Source organism: Oncorhynchus masou, chromosome 27 (assembly GCF_036934945.1).
Source record: "Oncorhynchus masou masou isolate Uvic2021 chromosome 27, UVic_Omas_1.1, whole genome shotgun sequence".
Taxonomy (NCBI): Eukaryota; Metazoa; Chordata; class Actinopteri; order Salmoniformes; family Salmonidae; genus Oncorhynchus; species Oncorhynchus masou.
The window spans coordinates 14,243,886-14,267,557 of NC_088238.1; the positions used below are offsets into that span (position 1 = coordinate 14,243,886).

The window sequence follows — 23,672 nt, forward strand, 5'->3', positions numbered from 1 at the left end:
TGTAGCAGCAGCAGTAGGTGATCTACCATATTAACTGTAGCAGCAGCAGTAGGTGATCTACCATATTAACTGTAGCAGCAGTAGGTGATCTACCATATTAACTGTAGCAGCAGCAGTAGGTTATCTACTATATTAACTGTAGCAGCAGCAGTAGGTTATCTACTATATTAACTGTAGCAGCAGCAGTAGGTTATCTACCATATTAACTGTAGCAGCAGAAGTAGAGTATCTACCATATTAACTGTAGCAGCAGAAGTAGAGTATCTACCATATTAACTGTAGCAGCAGAAGTAGGTTATCTACCATATTAACTGTAATAGCAGCAGTAGGTTATCTACCATATTAATTGTAGTAGCAGCAGTAGGTTATCTACCATATTAACTGTAATAGCAGCAGAAGTAGGTTATGTACCATTTTAACTGTAGTAGCAGCAGGGTAGGTAATGTACCATATTAATTGCAGAAGCAGCAGTAGGTTGTGTACCATGTTAACTGTAATAGCAGAAGTCGGTTTTGTACCGTATTAACTGTGGTAGCAGCAAGCATAGGTTTTGTACCATATTAACTGTAGTAGAAGCAGGAGGCCTTTTGACATTTGCTTGGCTTTACCCAAGTTGTATTTAATTTCCCCTTGATAAACAGGGCTAGTGTTACATTTCCCCTTGATAAACAGGGCTAGTGTTACATTTCCCCTTGATAAACAGGGCTAGTGTTACATTTCCCCTTGATAAACAGGGCTAGTGTTACATTTCCCCTTGATAAACAGGGCTAGTGTTACATTTCCCCTTGATAAACAGGGCTAGTGTTACATTTCCCCTTGATAAACAGGGCTAGTGTTACATTTCCCCTTGATAAACAGGGCTAGTGTTACATTTCCCCTTGATAAACAGGGCTAGTGTTACATTTCCCCTTGATAAACAGGGCTAGTGTTACATTTCCCCTTGATAAACAGGGCTAGTGTTACATTTCCCCTTGATAAACAGGGCTAGTGTTACATTTCCCCTTGATAAACAGGGCTAGTGTTACATTTCCCCTTGATAAACAGGGCTAGTGTTACATTTCCCCTTGATAAACAGGGCTAGTGTTACATTTCCCCTTGATAAACAGGGCTAGTGTTACATTTCCCCTTGATAAACAGGGCTAGTGTTACATTTCCCCCCTTGATAAACAGGGCTAGTGTTACATTTCCCCTTGATAAACAGGGCTAGTGTTACATTTCCCCTTGATAAACAGGGCTAGTGTTACATTTCCCCTTGATAAACAGGGCTAGTGTTACATTTCCCCTTGATAAACAGGGCTAGTGTTACATTTCCCCTTGATAAACAGGGCTAGTGTTACATTTCCCCTTGATAAACAGGGCTAGTGTTACATTTCCCCTTGATAAACAGGGCTAGTGTTACATTTCCCCTTGATAAACAGGGCTAGTGTAAACAGGGCTAGTTTCCCCTTGATAAACAGGGCTAGTGTTACATTTCCCCTTGATAAACAGGGCTAGTGTTACATTTCCCCTTGATAAACAGGGCTAGTGTTACATTTCCCCTTGATAAACAGGGCTAGTGTTACATTTCCCCTTGATAAACAGGGCTAGTGTTACATTTCCCCTTGATAAACAGGGCTAGTGTTACATTTCCCCTTGATAAACAGGGCTAGTGTTACATTTCCCCTTGATAAACAGGGCTAGTGTTACATTTCCCCTTGATAAACAGGGCTAGTGTTACATTTCCCCTTGATAAACAGGGCTAGTGTTACATTTCCCCTTGATAAACAGGGCTAGTGTTACATTTCCCCTTGATAAACAGGGCTAGTGTTACATTTCCCCTTGATAAACAGGGCTAGTGTTACATTTCCCCTTTGAATCAGGCTTTTTTAGCACAGTAGGCTACTGTGCTATGCCATATTTAGTATAACCTTATTAACAATTTTGTTGTCAAAAGAGTCATTGTATTGAATTAGACTACAATAGAAACAGGTAGACCTTACCGTGAAATTCTTACTTACAAGCCCTTAACTAACAATGCAGTTAAAGAAATAGAGTTAAGAAAATATTTACTAAATTAAAAAAAGTACAAAAATAAATGTTAAAAAGTAACACAATAAAATAACAATAACGAGGCTATATACAGAGAGTATCGGTACCGAGTCAATGTGCAGGGGTACAGGTTATTCGAGGTAATTTGTACATGTAGGTAGGAGTAAAGTGACTATACTATACTATACATACATATACTATACTGGATGTCAGAAGGTGAATCTGGATGTCAGAAGGTGAATTCACCAATTTGTTAGTCGCTCTGGATAAGAGCGTCTGCTAAATGACTTAAATGTAAATGTAAATGTAAACAATAATTGTTCACAAATCAATGTTGTCAACCAGATAAAACAATGCAATTTGATTCAAATAACCCAATTTAGGCAAAAGTCAAATGTTTAAAGAAGAATAACGACTCTGGCAAACCTGTTTCAGATTGAAATGGCGTCATCCCGTTTGGACCTCCCAAAATATTACATTAATCAAGGCCAGGGATCTTCAACCTTTTCTTGCCCAGGGACCCCCCTCCAGGCAAACCAGTAACTAAACATACGGGAATATCCGCAAACCCAGAGTCGTTATAATACCTTAGCAAAAATGTTTTCCACGTCTTGTCTTATCATCAGGTGAATGATAATCGCAAGAAGTAATCAACATTTTAAAATTAATAGATTTTGTAATTTTTCCATGACCTCCCCACACTAATTGGAAGAAGACCTGTAAACTATAACAAAGACTATTAGCTAGAAAGGTAACTCTAAACACATTGTCGATACGAGCAGCTGTTTAAAGTTGACATCATTAGAAAGAAGATATTATCCTATTTTGTACAGTAGGTATGACATTCAAATTGCGTGTATTGTTTTTGCTCGCGATGTTTATAAAAACAACTACTTATTTCAGGGGGGGGTTGGCGATACTGTATATTTTTTTGCGGACAAAATAAACATAGCTATATGGATTATATCGAATGAATACTGAACAATATTTGCTATATGTTTAACTTTTTATCAAATAAGAAAAGTCTACTTTTGCCGGTGATCTTTAACTGGAAAGGGGCGTGGTTAGCCCGGTGTTCTGGTAGATCAGCGGGACCGCCGAGCTTCAGCTTCGGTGTGTTTTCGGGCTGGCTGTTCTTTGTCCTCCATTAGAGCTCGGATTCCCAGGCCCATCGTACGGCGCAGGCCCGAAGTAGCGCAGCCGCTCTGAGGTTAGTGCCCTACCGCGCAATCTCCAGCTATTTCAGCCCCGGCGCAGCCGCACCAACAAACCCGGCAGCATAGGGGCGAAAAGATGCACATTGTTTTAGATACCGATGAGAAAACGAAAAAAAAGAATATTTGGCATTTTTGACGATAGTACACTTTGCGCACACCGAGAATAAGTCGAGATAATGCAGCAATAGCGTTGGTGTTGATGTAGGCCGCTAGGCCTGTTATGTATTGTTACAGTTGTAGCTCGAGATGGCGGGTTCGGTGCTACAGTAGTCGCGTTATTTTAGCTTAACAGTGCACAGCACAAGTAATCGCATGCGATGCTTGGTTAGCATGCAATATTTCGGATTCTGATTCCAATAATTGTTCTAGTTTTTACACAATTGTCCAGTATGTCGCTAAATACAGCTGTTTGGTCAGCTAATTCTCTAGCGAAATGTGTCTTGGACATTTGCTAGCCAACTGCGTTTTTATGGTTGACTTGCTAGCTAACATTAATGATAGTTTATTTAGGTTCTTGTCATATCTAGAAGCACCATCGGAGCTAACTAACAATAACATAGCTAACTATATGGCTAGTAAAATAACCATAACATTTGATCAGAAACGCTGTTAAACAGTGTTAGCGAAACACATTTGCTAACTTAGCCACTAATCAGCTAGCTTGTTGTGGTCTATCCACCGCCATTGAATGGCAGGTTGGGTAGCGTTAGCTAGCTAGTAGCTATGATCTGTTATCAATATAGCTCGCATTTGTCTCATCTTTCGCGAGTATTTAATAGCAGAGACCGAGAATGCTTATCAGTGCAACCTAATTTTGAGTTACTGTTAGCTAGACAATCTCAATTGATAATTTGTCAAAACTAACTGGTTGGCTAGCCAGCCCATTCCTGTCCCTGTCTGTCTTACTGTCTAGGTGCAGCCTCTCTCCCCTCAAATAATTCATAGTAGGGCTATATAACAGTTTATAAAGATGCATCATGCAAGCCATTCAACATTCATTCTTTGCATTTCCTGTCTCCTCCCACCCCCAAATCTATTCTGAAATATCATTAATTGGTCACCCAGTGCAATACTCGATTAGCCTTTTGAGTTGTAAAGTAATACATGCCTTTTGAATGAACATATTTGGAATATAGTCAACCTCAGCCGTTATACATGCTATTTACATTTATTGAACATAACTACAGACGCACTGCATCAATGTATCTACACTGACAATATTACTACTAATATTACTATTATCAGTTATGTCATGTATCACAAATTTAGCTAGTACACATTTTCATATATAGCCCCTCGACATAACAAGCTTTATTTCATTGAGCCCTGTTAACATACTTCTGGGATAGTATCACAGTAGAAGTGGGTGTAGGCCTATACACACCCCTGAATAACGTGTGTGTGTCTGGGTTGCTTGCATCAATATCACATGTGCTAACTATTGCCGTAAAGCACATAAACCCCAACTCTGCTCCAGGAGGCACGAGCGCTTCTCTATGGCTCTCCCAGCATGTTGTGTGTGTGGTGTCAGGTTGTTACATACTGAGACACAAAAAAAATGAATGGAATAAGTTATTTTCTATTCTCTTCAGTTAGTGTTTGAGGCTAGCACCACGCCATGGAGGACCACAACGTTCACCAGACTGAACACATGACCACCATCGAGGAGCACGCCGTGCAGCAGGTACATGTGGCCACGTACACAGATCACAGCATGCTGAGCGCCGACGAGGACTCTCCCTCATCCCCTGACGACGACGCCTATGATGACTCAGACATCCTTCACTCGGCCGGCAATGACGAGATGACCGCGCACCTGGCAGCTGCAGGTGAGCCCTGGCCAATGAGAGGAGGGGTCTTTGGCATGATGGAGGACAGTCTATTATTCATAGTAGCAGAGTGAAATGAGCACTTTGTTCTCTGTCTTGAAGAGGTTACTGTATTCAGGATCTGTTCTGCCAAAGCTAGGTCATGGGGCCCTTGTATCAGGGTCACGCCTTATGAAAATTACAGAATGCTGTGGTAAACAGAAAGACATGGTTGCTTGTCATGTAGAGTAGGCAATCATAACCAGCTCTATACATAACATGTCTATCTACACCAGGGGTACTCAACTCTGACCCGGTGAGGTCCGGAGCCTGCTGGTTTTCTCTTCTTCCTGATCATTAATTGAGGACACACCTGGTATCCCAGGTCTAAATCGGTCCCTGATTAGAGGGGAACAGTGAAAAACAATGCAGAGGACCTGGAATCCAGGTCCCAAGGTTGAGTTTGGGGGTTCTACACTCTTCTGAATATTTTCCCCAACTACTTATTTCAGACATGACTTTGACAAGTCTTTGAACTGATCCCCTCACCTAAAAGAGTAGTTGTCTTTCCTATCCATTGGTAATTTTTCATATGCATGGTGTAATGTACATAACTGACCAGCAGATGGTGCTGTCAGACCACGAATGCTAACTGCTCCATGTCAACTGTTTTATTTCTATTCACAGGCCCAGTAGGCATGGCTGCAGCTGCTGCCGTAGCAACAGGCAAGAAACGCAAGAGGCCCCACATCTTCGAGTCCAACCCGTCCATCCGCAAGAGACAACAGACACGCCTTCTGAGGTGAGTGTCCCAGAACGGCAGGGTAGCCTAGTGGTTAGAGCGTTGGACTAGTAACCTGAAATTAACCTGAGGCTAGCACCACACCAAGTTGCCAGTTCAAATCCCCGAGCTGACAAGGTACAAATCTGTCGTTCTGCCCCTGAACAGGCAGTTAACCCACTGTTCCTAGGCCGTCATTGAAAATAAGAATTTGTTCTTAACTGACTTGCCTAGTTAAAGGTAAAATAAAAACTGTCTATGACCCCAAAATCTCCCAGAACTCACCTAGGGCACTGTTTTCCTGCCTCTCTTTCTCTTGTCATTCTGAACAGTATCCTACTAGTATCCCACTTTATTTAGTTGTCATTATTTAGTTTTTTCTGAAAGGGGGTACTTTTTAAAATCGAAGTATGGAATGACAGTCATTTATCACGGCTATTTGTTTTTATAGTCCCCGTGACTAGAAAGAGCACGTTTGAGTGATTTTCGTGGTGTTTTTGTGTCTGTAGGAAACTGCGAGCCACCCTGGATGAGTACACCACCAGAGTGGGCCAACAGGCCATAGTTCTGTGCATCTCTCCCTCCAAGCCCAACGCTTTGTTCAAGGTGTTTGGTGCTGCGCCGCTGGAGAATGTGGTGAGTGAAAACATGTCTGCCACACAGACAGAGGATGTGTTAACACCTCATAATGTTTGGCTGAATCTGTAACACAGAAGAAAAGGAGTTAGTGTTTCATATAAGGAGTTTGTGTTCACTGTTCCTGCCTTACATTGGGGTTAAATCAATGGCCCAGTTCAACTTTTCTCAGTGCATCCGCTCTTCGGTTGAAGTAAACGCTGATCTGTGATTGGTGAAAGCAGTAGACTGAAACATCGTCTTCACTCGACAAGGGCTTTTCCTTTACCTCAAGGAAAAGAAGGAAATATCAGTGTCCACAGATATTTACCCCCAAACATTTTTTCTTCCTAGTGGTTAAGGTTAATATTTAAGGGGTTTTTCTTCTGATGTGAGATTTGTGCCTAGTCACACTCTTTACGGCAATATTTTTCATCAATTGGATGACGCTTTGCAGAAGGAAATTTGCAACACAAACAAACATGGAGGAGAGTGAACGTGGCCCAGAGCACAGAGACAAGGAGCACGTACCTAAAAGACTTCTGTCAGATGGACGTGGTTTGGGTATGACAAGTCTGACATGGACCAGAAAACCGTCCTCTACAAGATGTGTTGCAGGTCAGAGTTCTGACAACGGGCACAAACACCCCTAACCTCTTACCACCTACACAATAATCATGTGAAACAGGCCGGTCCAGACAACAGGCTCAAACACCCCTAACCTCTTACCACCTACACAATAATCATGTGAAACAGGCCGGTCCAGACAACAGGCTCAAACACCCCTAACCTCTTACCACCTACACAATAATCATGTGAAACAGGTCCAGACGGTCCAGACAACAGGCTCAAACACCCCTAACCTCTTACCACCTACACAATAATCATGTGAAACAGGCCGGTCCAGACAACAGGCTCAAACACCCCTAACCTCTTACCACCTACACAATAATCATGTGAAACAGGCCGGTCCAGACAACAGGCTCAAACACCCCTAACCTCTTACCACCTACACAATAATCATGTGAAACAGGCCGGTCCAGACAACAGGCTCAAACACCCCTAACCTCTTACCACCTACACAAAAATCATGTGAAACAGGCCGGTCCAGACCAGCTCAAACACCCCTAACCTCTTACCACCTACACAATAACAACAGGCGGTCCAGACAACAGGCTCAAACACCCCTAACCTCTTACCACCTACACAATAATCATGTGGAACAGTATGGAGAGAGTCTACGGATGAGACCCCAAAAAGTCGGATGCTCAAAACAAACCCCTGACTCAGACGTTGCAACAGGCTTTTGCCCGTGGCACAGCATATGGCAAATAATCACGACGATGGAAGGAGGTAACAGCTGCCGTTACAACTTACATCTGCAAAGACATGGCCCCAATTTACACGGTCGAGGAACAGGCGTTTCGTGAGTTTTGTCCCAAGGTACCGAATGCAAATTGATATGTTTTTATTTTATTATAACTTTTATTTAAAAAGCCTGCAAGTCAGTTAAGAACAAATTCTTATTTTCAATGACTGCCTATATTTTAGGCCTTTATTTATTTTGTTTGCAACTATAGTTGAAGTGTTTTCTATTTACCTTTTTTGTTGTTGATGTTAAACATTAATATTTAATATTTTGTTACATGCTTAGTTGAAAATTTGCACAAAGGTTCTAAATAAATAATCAAATATGAGTAAGTACCTTTATTTGTTGAGTTTAATTCAAAATGTAATAAGAAATGGGCCTTTACATGTGGTCATTTTATATAAACAATTTATTCATTGAATTGACAGAAAATGTGCTATATCGTGATATGTATCGTTATCGGGATATGAATTGACCTATGTCAGGATATGAGGTTTTGGCCATATCGCCCAGCCCTAGCCTGCAATTTTCGCTATGTTACAACGTTTGGTTCTCAGACTGCTTTTACAAGGTTAGGGATAACCTTCCCTTGACCTTTGCCCCCTACTCTGGGTCGTCCACTAACCCATGTTTTTCCTACTCCTTCTCCCTGCAGGTGAGGAAGTACAAGGGCATGATCCTGGAGGACCTGGAGAACGCCCTGGCAGAGCACGCACCCCCCGGGGGGGATCTAACCTCCGAGCTGCCCCCCCTCACTATTGACGGCATCCCCGTCTCTGTGGACAAGATGACACAAGTGAGCCCATAGAGGGATGATACACTTGACACACAAAGATATATTTATTAATGTTTATGGGTGAGATGAGAACCCTCGTCTGGCCAGCAGATGGAGCCAGTTGGTTATAAATCCCTCAATGCTCAGACTATGGTTTCATGCGTTGGCTACGCTAGAAAATGACATGCTTCAAGGTCAAATGCCCCTTTTAGGTCAATTTCGTCAAGGTTTTCACCTGTTCTCAAGATGATAGTTGCCACTAGTTTCTCCAGCATGAGTTGCTCGTTAGAACTATAGATCCTATTTGATTCTAGTTTGTAATCTAATGTTGTCATGAGACAGATTTGGAATCCACAATGAGCCAAACAAGGCTTTCCGATATGCCCGTTTTAAGAGGCAGATAGCCAAATGGAGGATATCAGGGTGTGGTGCCAGTCCAGTATGTGAGAGAAAGTAGTGTGGACCAGGACACAGCATTCAGAGTTCTGTTCTGTAGGCACGAAGCGGACTGAAACAGGGAGGTGCTATCTGAACGTATCCAAAAAGTAAGAGGCACTCATTTTTGTTTTTCCATTCCAAGTGTTTTGCTTCGCTGTGCCCTAATGAACACAGCCCAGAGATGGCTCACAGAGTAGTCATCATCCCAAGTGGCGCGAGCTTGTTTACTTCACTGCTGACACAGTCATTGGATCGTCATCATCAGAGACTTGGTACCATACATCGCCCTCAGAGACACTACCCCAGGACGAGGGGACAGAGGCAGCCAATCACTGAGCCCGCGGGGATAGAAACAGCCAATCACAGGGCCCACAGGGAGAGGAGCGGCCAATCCTGTCTCCTCTGGGGCAGGCGTTATAGAAACAGGAAGAATCTCGATGGTTGTTGTTTTTGTGGGGGTTTTTTATGAGTTGAGGGGAGGAGGATCTGTTGCCTTACTTCACTCTGCCAAAGCTGGTTGGCAATGGGGTTACGGAAGGTGGTTTTATTTTTTATTTAACCTTTATTTAACCAGGTAGGCCAGTTGAGAACAAGTTCTCATTTACAACTGTGACCTGGCCAAGATAAAGCAAAGCAGTGCGACGCATACAACAACACAGAGTTACACATGGAATTAACAAGCGTACAGTCACAATGGAGAAAAAATGGAGGAAAATAGTCTATACAGTGTGTGCCAATGGCGTGAGGAGGTAAGGCAATAAATAGGCCATAGTAGCGAAGTAATTACAATTTAGCAAATTAAAACTGGAGTGATAGAAATAGAAATACTGGTGTGCAAAAGAGCAGAAAAGTAAATAAAAACAATATGGGGATGAGGTAGGTAGATTGGATGGGCTAATTACAGATGGGCTATGTACAGCTGCAGCAATCGGTTAGCTGATGTTTAAAGTTAGTGAGGGAAGTATCAGTCTCCAATTTTTGCGATTCGTTCCAGTCATTGGCAGCAGAGAAATGGAAGGAATGGTCAGCCAAAGGAGGTGTTCAAATCAAATGTATATACAGTATACACTTAAAAAGATGAGAGGCCTGTAATTTTCATCACAGGTACACTTCAGCTATGACAGACAAAATGAGAAGGAAAAAAATCCAGAAAATCACATCGTAGGATTTTTAAATTAATTTATTTGCAAATTATTTGGTCAATAACAAAAGTTTATCTCAATACTTTGTTATATACCCTTTGTTGGCAATGACAGGGGTCAAATGTTTTTCTGTAAGTTTTCACAAGGTTTTCACACACTATTGCTGGTATTTTGGCCCATTCCTCCATGCAGATCTCTTCTAGAGCAGTGACGTTTTGGGGCTGTTGCTGGGCAACACGGACTTTCAACTCCCTCAAGATTTTCTATTGGGTTGAGATCTGGAGACTGGCTAGGCCACTCCAGGACCTTGAAATGCTTCTTACGAAGCCACTCCTTCGTTGCCCGGGCGGTGTGTTTGGGATCATTGTCATGCTGAAAGACCCAGCCACGTTTCATCTTCAATGCCCTTGCTGATGGAAGGAGGTTTTCACTCAAAATCTCACGATACATGGCCCCATTCATTCTTTCCTTTACACGGATCAGTCGTCCTGGTCCCTTTGCAGAAAAACAGCCCCAACGCATGATGTTTCCACCTCCATGCTTCACAGTAGGTATGGTGTTCTTTGGATGCAACTCAGCATTCTTTGTCCTCCAAACACGACAAGTTGAGTTTTTACCAAAAAGTTATATTTTGGTTTCATCTGACCATATGACATTCTCCCAATCTTCTTCTGGATCATCCAAATGCTCTCTAGCAAACTTCAGACGGGCCTGGACATGTACTGGCTTAAGCAGGGGGACACGTCTGGCACTGCAGGATTTGAGTCCCTGGCGGCGTAGTGTGTTACTGATGGTAGGCTTTGTTACTTTGGTCCCAGCTCTCTGCAGGTCATTCACTAGGTCCCCCCGTGTGGTTCTGGGATTTTTGCTCACCGTTCTTGTGATCATTTTGACCCCACGGGGTGAGATCTTGCGTGGAGCCCCAGATTGAGGGAGATTATCAGTGGTCTTGTATGTCTTCCATTTCTAATAATTGCTCCCACAGTTAATTTCTTCAAACCAAGCTGCTTACCTATTGCAGATTGTCTTCCCAGCCTGGTGCAGCTCTATTTATATAGCCCTTCGTACATCAGCTGATATCTCAAAGTGCTGCACAGAAACCCAGCCTAAAACCCCAAACAGCAAGCAATGCAGGTGTTGAGGCATGTTGGCTAGGAAAAACTCCCTAGAAAGGCCAAAACCTAGGAAGAAACCTAGAGAGGAACCAGGCTATGAGGGGTGGCCAGTCCTCTTCTGGCTGTGCCGGGTGGAGATAATAACAGAACATGGCCAAGATGTTCATAAATGACCAGCATGGTCAAATAATAGGTCTGGGAAAGGGGAGCACGTCCGGTGAACAGGTCAGGATTCCATAGCCGCAGGCAGAACAGTTGAAACTGGAGCAGCAGCATAGCCAGGTGGACTGGGGACAGCAAGGAGTCATCATGCCAGGTAGTCCTGAGGCATGGTCCTAGGGCTCAGGTCCTCAGAGAGAGAGAAAGAAAGAGAGAATTGGAGAGAGCATACTTGAATTCACACAGGACACCGAATAAGACAGGAGAAGTACTCCAGATATAACAAACTGGCCCTAGCCCCCCGACACACAAACTACTGCAGCATAAATACTGGAGGCTTAGACAGGAGGGGTCAGGAGACACTGTGCCCCCATCCGATGATACCCCTGGACAGGGCCAAACAGGAAGGATATAACCCCATCCACTTTGCCAAAGCACAGCCCCCACACCACTAGAAGGATATCTTCAACCACCAACTTACCATCCTGAGACAAGGCCGAGAAAGCCCACAAAGATCTCCGCCACGGCACAACCCAAGATCACATCAGTGACTCAACCCACTCAAGTGACGCACCCCTCCTAGGGACGGCATGAAAGAGCACCAGTAAGCCAGTGAGTCAGCCCCTGTAATAGGGTTAGAGGCAGAGAATCCCAGTGGAAAGAGGGGCACCGGCCAGGCAGAGACAGCAAGGGCGGTTCGTTGCTCCAGAGCCTTTCCGTTCACCTTCACACTCCTGGGCCAGACTACATATGACCCACTGAAGAGATGAGTCTTCAGTAAAGACTTAAAAGTTGAGACCGAGTTTGCGTCTCTCCCATGGGTAGGCAGACCATTCCATAAAAATGGAGCTCTATAGGAGAAAGCCCTGCCTCCAGCTGTTTGCTTAGAAATTCTAGAGACAATTAGGAGGCCTGCGTCTTGTGACTGTAGCGTACGTGTAGGTATGTACAGCAGGACCAAATCGGAAAGATAGGTAGGAGCAAGCCCATTTAATGCTTTGTAGGTTAGCAGTACAACCTTGAAATCAGCCCTTGCCTTGACAGGAAGCCGGTGTAGGGAAGCTAGCACTGGAGTAATATTAAAATGTTTGGTTCTAGTCGGGATTCTAGCAACCGTATTTAGCACTAACTGAAGTTTATTTAGTGCTTTATCCGGGTAGCCAGAAAGTAGAGCATTGCAGTAGTCTAACCTAGAAGTAACAAAAGCATGGGTACATTTTTCTGCATCATTTTTGGACAAAGTTTCTGATTTTTGAAATGTTACATAGATGGAAAAAAGCTGTTGGCTTTGGGGATGACCAGTGAGATATACCTGCTGGAGTGCGTGCTACGGGTGGGTGTTATGGTGACCAGTGAGCTAAGGCGGAGCTTTACCTAGCAAAGACTTATAGATGACCTGGAGCCAGTGCTTCTGGCAACGAATATGTAGCGAGGGCCAGCCGACTAGAGCATACAGATCGCAGTGGTGGGTGGTATTTGGGGCTTTGGTGACAAAACGGATGGCACTGTGATAGACTGCATCCAGTTTGCTGAGTAGAGTGTTGGAGGCTATTTTGTAAATGACATCGCCGAAGCCGAGGATCGGTAGGATAGTCAGATTTACGAGGTTATGTTTGGCGGCGTGAGTGAAGGAGGCTTTGTTGCGAAATAGGAAGCCGATTCTAGATTTAATTTTGTATTGTCGATGTTTAATATGAGTCTGGAAGGAGAGTTTACAGTCTAGCCAGACACCTAGGTATTTGGAGAGTTCCACATATTCAGAACCGTCCAGAGTAGTGATGCTAGTCGGGCGGGTTGCGGGCAGCGAACGGTTGAAAAGCATGCATTTAGTTTTACTAATGTTTAAGAGCAGTTAGAGGCCACGGAAAGAGTGTTGTATGGCATTGAAGCTCGTTTGGAGGTTTGTTAGCACAGTGTCCAAAGAAGGGCCAGATGTATACAGAATGGTGTCGTCTGCGTAGAGGTGGATCAGGGAATCACCCGCAGCAAGAGCGACATCGTTGATATATACAGAGAAAAGAGTCGGCCGGACTCCAGGCACTCCGATTTGACACACTGAACTCTGTCTGCGAAGTAGTTGGTGAACCAGGCGAGGCAGTCATTTGAGAAACCAAGGCTGTTGAGTCTACCAATAAGATTGCTGTGATTGACAGAGTCGAAGGCCTTGGCCAGGTCGATGAAGACGGCTGCACAGTACTTTCTTTTATCGATGGCGGTTATGATATCGTTTAGTACCTTGGGAACCAGATTGCACAGCGGAGAAGGTTCGTTGGGATTCGAGATGGTCAGTGATCTGTTTGTTAACTTGGCTTTCGAAGACTTTAGAAAGGCAGGGCAGGATGGATATAGGTCTGTAGCAGTTTGGGTCTAGAGTGTCGCCCCCTTTGAAGAGGGGGATGACGGCGGCAGCTTTCCAATCTTTAGGGATCTCGGACGATACGAAAGAGAGGTTGAACAGACTGGTAATAGGGGTTACAACAATGGCGGCAGATAATTTGAGAGAGGGTCCAGATTGTCTAGCCAGCTGATTTGTATGTGTCCAGGTTTTGCATTGGGAGGGGTCTGGAGCACCTGGAGAGCCAGGTCAAAGCCGTATCCCAGGACACTCACCTGGCTGGGGCCAGAGTGACGGGAGAGTGTGCGTTTTGTGGAGATGCAGTCTGTCGACTTCTACTCTGCTGAATAGGTGTTTCTTTCAAAAGGGATAAACCTGTATACATGTAAAGGTTAAATATAGTAGTGGAGTGGAGGACATGGTTGTGTCAGGAGAAAGGCTCAAATAAGAGCTGGTAAGATGGATGGGGATTGAGTGACAACCAGGGGAGGGGAGTCAGCCTGACTATCCCTGGAGAGGCTCATCTGGCTGGTTTTGGGGAGTTCACGAGAGGGCCCTGGTGGCTGGTGGTATGGAGAGCCTAGGAGCAGCAGGTGAGTCAAGAGACCAGCCAGGGTGAGCCAGCCCATAATTACAGCTCTTTGGGTTTGGAGTGGCTGGCTGCTGATTGGCTGATAGCCTGCCGGATTATACTAAAGGGAGGGGGGTTAACGCCACACACAGTCACTGTAATTAGGCCATCTGTCCCCCAATCTCCCCTCCACTCACCAGCTACAGGTGGAGAAACAGAGGCACTGAGGAGCTTACTATAGCTGTTGCTACCTGCTGCATTAGTAAACTAGCCTTTGTCGGTCTCCATTTTATAAACTCTGACATGTGTTTCTGTTGTTTTTGAGAGTGTTTCTCCAAACGCTAATTCACTGGCTGCAACTACAGCAGGACGGAGACGAAGACGGGTCAGAATGGCTTTCTCAAAATCAAATCAAATTTTATTTGTCACATACACATGGTTAGCAGATGTTAATGCGAGTGTAGCGAAATGCTTGTGCTTCTAGTTCCGACAATGCAGTAATAACCAACAAGTAATCTAACTAACAATTCCTAAACTACTGTCTTATACACAGTGTAAGGGGATAAAGAATATGTACATAAGGATATATGAATGAGTGATGGTACCGAGCAGCATAGGCAAGATACAGTAGATGGTATCGAGTACAGTATATACATATGAGATGAGTATGTAAACAAAGTGGCATAGTTAAAGTGGCTAGTGATACATGTATTACATAAGGATGCAGTCGATGGTATAGAGTACAGTATATACGTATGCATATGAGATGAATAATGCAGGGTAAGTAACATTATATAAGGTAGCATTGTTTAAAGTGGCCAGTGATATATTTACATTTCCCATCAATTCCCATTATTAAAGTGGCTGGAGTTGAGTCAGTGTCAGTGTGTTGGCAGCAGCCACTCAATGTTAGTGGTGGCTGTTTAACAGTCTGATGGCCTTGAGATAGAAGCTGTTTTTCAGTCTCTCGGTCCCAGCTTTGATGCACCTGTACTGACCTCGCCTTCTGGATGATAGCGGGGTGAACAGGCAGTGGCTCGGGTGGTTGATGTCCTTGATGATCTTTATGGCCTTCCTGTAACATCAGGTGGTGTAGGTGTCCTGGAGGGCAGGTAGTTTGCCCCCGGTGATGCGTTGTGCAGACCTCACTACCCTCTGGAGAGCCTTACGGTTGAGGGCGGAGCAGTTGCCGTACCAGGCGGTGATACAGCCCGCCAGGATGCTCTGATTGTGCATCTGTAGAAGTTTGTGAGTGCTTTTGGTGACAAGCCAAATTTCTTCAGCCTCCTGAGGTTGAAGAGGCGCTGCTGCGCCTTCTTCACGATGCTGTCTGTGTGAGTGGACCAATTCAGTTTGTCTGTGATGTGTATGCCGAGGAACTTAAAACTTGCTACTCTCTCCACTACTGTTCCATCGATGTGGATAGGGGGTGTTCCCTCTGCTGTTTCCTGAAGTCCACAATCATCTCCTTAGTTTTGTTGACGTTGAGTGTGAGGTTATTTTCCTGACACCACACTCCGAGGGCCCTCACCTCCTCCCTGTAGGCCGTCTCGTCGTTGTTGGTAATCAAGCCTACCACTGTTGTGTCGTCCGCAAACTTGATGATTGAGTTGGAGGCGTGCGTGGCCACGCAGTCGTGGGTGAACAGGGAGTACGGGAGAGGGCTCAGAACGCACCCTTGTGGGGCCCCAGTGTTGAGGATCAGCGGGGAGGAGATGTTGTTACCTACCCTCACCACCTGGGGGCGTCCCGTCAGGAAGTCCAGTACCCAGTTGCACAGGGCGGGGTCGAGACCCAGGGTCTCGAGCTTGATGACGAGCTTGGAGGGTACTATGGTGTTGAATGCCGAGCTGTAGTCGATGAACAGCATTCTCACATAGGTATTCCTCTTGTCCAGATGGGTTAGGGCAGTGTGCAGTGTGGTTGAGATTGCATCGTCTGTGGACCTATTTGGGCGGTAAGCAAATTGGAGTGGGTCTATTTATAGTATGATATGTTATCACCAGAGGTTACCCTTCCATGTTTCAGACTATCCAGAGCCAGTCAAGGCACCGCCATTTTGTCTACTCTCTCAGAACACCGAGCAAACTGGATAGTGTGGTGATTCTATTTTTAGCCATATTTACTCAGTGATGTCAATGTGGGTAGATGCTGCAGTGGCCCCATCCCTACCCCGGCCCCAGTATTACCAGGGACACTGAGGACATGGGGACGAAACCCACCCCAGCTGGGGAAGACACACGCACAGGGGACTGGTAAGGCGCGCGGGGGTGTGTGTGTTCCACCCCCTTCGTCTCCCAGGAAGAGGGGGAAAATCAGAATAAATAAATGAGGAGGCCTCTTATGCAATAGTTTGGATGAGTCCAAGCAATCAGGCTTCATTGTGGTTAGTCGTCAATCCTAACTGTTCAGAGAACAGTACAGAGTACAGCACACCACTTAAACAGTAGGGAGAATGAATGAAACACCATCCACCTACTACTGGTTTAAAACTACCACTGAATCTCCTCTGGTGTCTCCAGCAGTCTGTTAACATGCTAATCTCACTGAATCTCCTCTGGTGTCTCCAGCAGTCTGTTAACATGCTAATCTCACTGAATCTCCTCTGGTGTCTCCAGCAGTCTGTTAACATGCTAATCTCACTGAAGCAGTCTGTTAACATGCTAATCTCACTGAATCTCCTCTGGTGTCTCCAGCAGTCTGTTAACATGCTAATCTCACTGAATCTCCTCTGGTGTCTCCAGCAGTCTGTTAACATGCTAATCTCACTGAATCTCCTCTGGTGTCTCCAGCAGTCTGTTAACATGTAATTGAACTGTGGTTAATCTGGCCAGCGCAAAATGGGTGTGTTTATCTGGATGTTGTCATTTGTTATACTACAGCTGATGGAGACTACAGTGTCAACTATTGAGGCGGTTCAGGTTTTCTGCCCAGAACAGGGGTTTGTTCATTTGGGCAGGCAACAGATAAAAGTTGTAAAATGTTTTTCAGCGGAAAACGAAAGAACGCAGTCTAGGTGGTCCCTCCAGGTTTCAGTCTGTTTTCTTCCATCTAGTGCCACCCAAGTTCAGAGCCATTAGGCCAAGATTGTGTTAGTTCATCAGTCAGGGAGGCAGACTGGAGCCTCAGTCTTAGACTGGCCTGTAGATAGACCTCAGTGCAGTGTGGTCTCCTTTTTAGAAATCCTATTTCTGGGCCCAGTCCATCTCCGCAAGCTGCAGGTAGGTAATCAGTGCCTCTTTCCTCCCCCTAGTCAAGGGCACGTGTGTGTGTGTACCACTCACCCCCGTATCTTGTTTCCTCTGGTCAGGCCCAGCTGCGAGCGTTCATCCCAGAGATGTTGAAGTATTCGACGGGCAGGGGCAAGCCTGGCTGGGGCAAGGAGAGCTGCAAGCCCATCTGGTGGCCAGAGGACATCCCCTGGGCCAACGTGCGCAGCGACGTGCGCACTGAGGAACAGAAACAGAGGGTGAGGTTGAAAACACACTTTCCCTGTGAATTGACTCCCTGGTATCATTACAATGTTGAATATGGTAAAGAGGTAGGAGGATTGACTCCCTGGTATCATTACAATGTCCAATATGGTAGAGAGGTAGGAGGATTGACTCCCTGAGTATCATTACAATGTCCAATATGGTAGAGAGGTAGGAGGATTTGACTACCCTGGTATCATTACAATGTTGAATATGGTAGAGAGGTAGGAGGATTGATTGACTCCCTGGTATCATTACAATGTCCAATATGGTAGAGAGGTAGGAGGATTGACTCCCTGATATCATTACAATGTCCAATATGGTAGAGAGGTAGGAGGATTGACTCCCTAGTATCATTACAATGTCCAATATGGTAGAGAGGTAGGAGGATTGACTCCCTAGTATCATTACAATGTCCAATATGGTAGAGAGGTAGGAGGGTTGACTCCCTGATATCATTACAATGTCCAATATGGTAGAGAGGTAGGACGTTGTGGAGGTTAAAGGGTCTTTGAGTGGAGACGGTTAGAGAATAATAACTTGGTGGGACAGAGTTCTACCAGGGACAATCCAACTATAATAACTTGGTGGGACAGAGTTCTACCAGGGAAAATCCAACTATGAAACGTGAAACGTGTCGTAATTCTGTCTGGTTTGTTTCCTGTACTCTTGAAACCCAATCTACCAGTCCCCTTGTATAACATCTCCTTTTGTTGTGGCGCCCCTTGCTAGGTGTCGTGGACGCAGGCGCTGCGGACCATCGTGAAGAACTGCTACAAGCAGCATGGACGCGAGGACCTGCTGTACGCCTTTGAGGACCAGGTGCCACAGCACACGGCCATGACGACAGCCACCCACAGCATCACCCACCTGGTGCCCTCACAGACCGTGGTGCAGACCATCAGCAACCCCGACGGCACCGTCTCCCTCATACAGGTCAGGGTTCCCATAGGTACAGATCTAGGATCTACCTTAACCAATATTTGGTCAAGCTCCGGGGTAAAGTTTCCCCTAGGAACAGATCTAAGATCAGCTTATTTTTTTAGTGGGGAAATGCTAAACTGACCCAAGATCAGCATCTAGGGTCTACTTAACCCTACTCCACAGATCAGCGGTCACCTAAACACAGAGTCAAGATTAGGGTCCCAACATTCCGGGAACGTTTGCAAAGTTCCCAGATTTTTCAGAAATCCCGATTGGAGGATTCCCTGAATCAGAAGGGAATAAGCTGGGGGGGACTTATCAACCTGGGAGTCCTCCAACTGGGATTTTGGAAAGACCTGGGAACTTTGGGTGTGTTTCCAGAATTTTGCAACCCTACTAAGGATCCAGATGGTGCAGGCTCTAGGTGGGCCCCCTCGCCCTCTAGGTGGGCCCTCTGTAGGAAAAGATGGGCCGGGGCCTCACCCGCCCTCTAGGCGGGGCCGGGGGCCCTCTCTAGGCGGGCCGCGGGGCCTCCCCCTCTCTAGGCGGGCCGCGGGGCCCCGTATTTCTCTCTAGGCGGGCCGCCGGGGCCTCGCCCTCTGTAGGCGGGCCGCGGGGCCTCGCCCTCTAGGCGGGCCGCGGGGCCTCGCCCTCTGTAGGCGGGCCGCCGGGGCCTCGCCCTCTGTAGGCGGGCCGCCGGGGCCTCGCCCTCTCTAGGCAGTGATTAAAAGATGCCCTGGATGATGATTTAGAGGGATATAATCCATGGGAAGGATTTGGCTGTTTTGTACTCAAGCCAGGCTGCCCATTGTAATCTCCCTTTCCCCACTCCTCTCTCTCTCTCTCTCTCTCCCCCATCTTCTCTCTCCCTCTCCTTTTCCCTCTCTGCCCCTCAGGTGGGCACAGGGCAGACAGTGGCCACTCTGGCCGACGCCTCGGAGCTGCCAGGCACAGTGACCGTGGCCCAGGTCAACTACACTGTGAACGACGGAGAGGTACACACACACCTCATCAGTCTCTCAGAACACAAACACACACAAACACTTAAAAATACACACACTTGTAGAAACACCTGATTCTCCTATCTGATGACTGTATGCGGTTGTAATGGCAGTCCCTCCTGTGTGTGAGGTGTGTTACTACTATTCTGTGAGGAGTGTTAGATGTTACTGTTAAGTCTCCAGAGTAGTGAACATAGCGTGTAGCTGAAAGGCTTCTCTAACTGGCTCCATTACACACTTTTAGGCAATATGCCCCTTTACACCTTATCACTTTTAGAATAAATAAATACTAAATGATTTTGATGGCGTTTAAAGCCTGAAGGTCGTTTTTCTGCAGTGTGCGGACAGCGGTTCCTCTTTTTGAGATGCTAATGTTAACCATCTCCTGATTCCTAATTGGCATATATCATTCCTCACCTCTCCTCGGCAATAGTTGATGTGTGGTGAGCTTTCTGGCGCAAAGGGGCAGTCCAGACCACACCCAGGTGGGTTCTACACATTGGTCATGGATGAGGTGATTTTCCCCTTACTATTTAAAGCGCTGACAGGGATTTTTCTGCCATTGAAATCCTTGGGCGGGCCGCCTAAACGTTTTATCGGGTCACCTAAGTCCATACAGTGAGGGAGAAAAACGTTTTTATTTTTTATAGATTTTCGGGATAGATAAACACTTTTCAGTGTAAACTTAAACGACAGATATAACGGATGTAGGAAAGATAATATATATATATATATATATATTAGAATTTGATCTTTGAAAACTAACAATCAATTTAGAAGTATTGATTTTGTTATTATGTTTGAGCAAAAAAACACAGCATTAACCATGACAGAACTGCAGGAAATTTGCTTTAAAACTGCAATATCTTCTCTCAGCTCCATGGAGAAATATGAAGAACTACAGAAAATTAACATTTTAAACCCCCTGAAAATGATCTCCGCTCCATGGAGAAATGTGAGCACTTCAGGAAATTACCTTTTAAAACCTCCTGAAAATGATCTCAGCTCCATGGAGAAATGTGTAGAACTGCGGGAAATTGGCTTAAAATGCAAATAATACTGTTCATCAAGATGAGGGCCTTTTAAATTCAGCTGCGCCTACATGCTGACTGCGCCCGTTGCCACGCCCACCACCTAAGCCCTTTTTTGATCCAGAAAAAACCCTGCGCTAATGTAAAAAGCGCCATATAAATCAGTCTTGTTTTTGTTTCATTGTGTTAAGTGTTGTACAACATGCAACACTGTGGTATACCTGACACTCTGGGATCCTGCGATACTGCTCGCCATAGATGTGCACGCATGGATAAATAATCCTGTTGGTTTATTGTCTTATTTCATTTTCAAGAGATGATCAATACAAGGCTTTGGTTTTAAACACAATTTTATAATACTCAACTTTTATGCGTTCTGGCCTCCCGATTGCGCAGTGGTTTAAAACACTGCATTGCAGTGCTAGAGGCGTCCCTACAGACCTGGGTTCGAACCCGGGCTGTGTCGCAGCCGGCCGCGACCAGGAGACCCATGAGGCGGCACACAATTGGCCCAGCGTTGTCCGGGTTAAGGGAGGGTTTGGACGGCCGGGCTGTCCTTGTCCCATAGCGCACTAGCGACTCCTTGTGGCAGGCCGGGCACATGCATACCAACTTAAGTCGCCAACTGTACGGCGTTTCCTGCGACACATTTGGTGTGGCTGGCTTCAGGGTTAAGCGAGCAGTGTGTCAAGTAGCAGAGTGGCTTGGCGGGGTCGTGTTTCGGAGGACGCATGGCTCTCGACCTTCGCCTCTCCAGGGTCCATAGAGGAGTTGCAGCGATGGGACAAGATTGACTACCAATTGGATATCATGAAATTGGGGAGGAAAAAAAGCTTTTAATCATTTTAATCAACAAAAGAAAACGCTTTTATGCGTTGTCTGAATATGTTGGCCAACAAAACATTTTTATTGTAATTTGCATGATCTGGTATTTGTAGGATTGTCATATCACTATGCCTTCATCTCTTGCTGAGGAACATGTCATGTTTACTGTTCTGTAACCCTGAAATGCAACTTCATACTCTGTTTCAATATCATTGCTGAATAGCAAGTTCTCTCTCCTCTTCACCAGAATATGTCGGTGTGTCGCACGTTACCGATGGAGGTGTCGCCACAGTTTATTGTAAGCGGCAGATCTACTTCACATTTTATGTTCATTGACTACGACAAATGTTTGTCAAAGGATCACAATCATACTCGTTTTTGTTTGTCGTAGTGTAGAAACACCCTAACTCTGCCTCTCTCTGTCACTTTCCCCCTCTCTTACTCTCTCCATCTCTCTTACGACTTCCTCTCTCCATCTCTCACTTGCTCTCACCCCCCTCTCCCCCTCCTCTCTCCACCTCTTACCATCTTTTTTCTCTCCCTCTCTCTTACCCTCTTCCTTCTATCGTATTTCCCTCCCTCCCTCTCTCTCTTTCTTCCTCCTTCCCCCTCCATCCCTCCTTACTGGCCAGGTTGAGCAGAACTGGGCGACTCTGCAGGGTGGGGAGATGACCATACAGACCACACAGGCGTCCGAGGCCAATCAGGCGGTCGCGTCCCTCGCTGAGGCCGCTGTCGCCGCCTCCCAGGAGATGCAGCAGGGAGCCACCGTCACCATGGCACTTAACGGGTAGGGCGTGTTCATTAGGGCACACCGTCGCCATGGCACTTAACGGGTAGGGCGTGTTCATTAGGGCACACCGTCGCCATGGCACTTAACGGGTAGGGCGTGTTCATTAGGGCACACCGTCGCCGTGGCACTTAACGGGTAGGGCGTGTAGGGCGTGTTCATTAGGGGGCACACCGTCGCCGTGGCACTTAACGGGTAGGGCGTGTTCATTAGGGCACACCGTCGCCGTGGCACTTAACGGGTAGGGCGTGTTCATTAGGGCACACCGTCGCCGTGGCACTTAACGGGTAGGGCGTGTTCATTAGGGCACACCGTCGCCGGGTGGCACTTAACGGGTAGGGCGTGTTCATTAGGGCACACCGTCGCCGTGGCACTTAACGGGTAGGGCGTGTTCATTAGGGCACACCGTCGCCGTGGCACTTAACGGGTAGGGCGTGTTCATTAGGGCACACCGTCGCCGTGGCACTTAACGGGTAGGGCGTGTTCATTAGGGCACACCGTCGCCATGGCACTTAACGGGTAGGGCGTGTTCATTAGGGCACACCGTCGCCGTGGCACTTAACGGGTAGGGCGTGTTCATTAGGGCACACCGTCGCCGTGGCACTTAACGGGTAGGGCGTGTTCATTAGGGCACACCGTCGCCGTGGCACTTAACGGGTAGGGCGTGTTCATTAGGGCACACCGTCACCATGGCACTTAACGGGTAGGGCGTGTTCATTAACGGGTAACGGGTAGGGCGTGTTCATTAGGGCACACCGTCACCATGGCACTTAACGGGTAGGGCGTGTTCATTAGGGCACACCGTCACCATGGCACTTAACGGGTAGGGCGTGTTCATTAGGGCACACCGTCACCATGGCATTTAACGGGTAGGGAGTGTTCTGGGGGGTTGGTCTAAAGGGACCAGCAGGGTCGTCCAACCAGTTGAAGAAAATGTACAACTCAACAGCATTGTGGACAATCAGGCCAAATGCTGTATCTGCACTGAGTCTGGGAGTAGGTGACTATTGAGAGTACTTAGTCTGGGGGACCAGCCTTCATAATGACAACACACAGATACCACAGCCATTGGATGACCCATCCATGTTTACTTAAAGGCCTAGTGCAGTCAAAAATGTGACCAACTGGGCCTGGCTTCATGACGTAATGCACAACTTCATACGGACCTTCTGATAGGACAAGGCAGAGCCCTGTTGGTCAGGTGACCCGTGGGCTGTGCCTCTGGCGCTATTATAAACCATCTCAATTCCCCCAGGCTCCACAGCGGACTGCTAT

General features: G+C 46.2%; 1 protein-coding gene across 6 annotated transcripts in view; it reads left to right on the top strand.

Annotated features, from left to right (window-relative positions):
- The first annotated feature begins 3,129 nt into the window (after positions 1–3,129).
- nrf1 (nuclear respiratory factor 1) overlaps positions 3,130–23,672 on the top strand; it is a 32,944-nt gene continuing 12,401 nt past the window's right edge. For 3 of the 6 annotated variants that reach the window (XM_064939256.1, XM_064939258.1, XM_064939259.1), the window contains exons 1-11: positions 3,130–3,238; positions 4,838–5,074; positions 5,741–5,855; positions 6,344–6,470; positions 8,474–8,614; positions 17,664–17,822; positions 18,559–18,762; positions 19,647–19,745; positions 20,185–20,265; positions 21,855–21,905; positions 22,240–22,397. In XM_064939256.1, coding sequence (XP_064795328.1) covers positions 4,864–5,074; positions 5,741–5,855; positions 6,344–6,470; positions 8,474–8,614; positions 17,664–17,822; positions 18,559–18,762; positions 19,647–19,745; positions 20,185–20,265; positions 21,855–21,905; positions 22,240–22,397 — 1,346 coding nt within the window. In that variant the 5' untranslated portion in view covers positions 3,130–3,238; positions 4,838–4,863. The remainder of the gene's footprint in view (positions 3,239–4,837; positions 5,075–5,740; positions 5,856–6,343; positions 6,471–8,473; positions 8,615–17,663; positions 17,823–18,558; positions 18,763–19,646; positions 19,746–20,184; positions 20,266–21,854; positions 21,906–22,239; positions 22,398–23,672) is intronic. The other 3 variants (XM_064939257.1, XM_064939260.1, XM_064939261.1) reach the window with 3 other exon arrangements.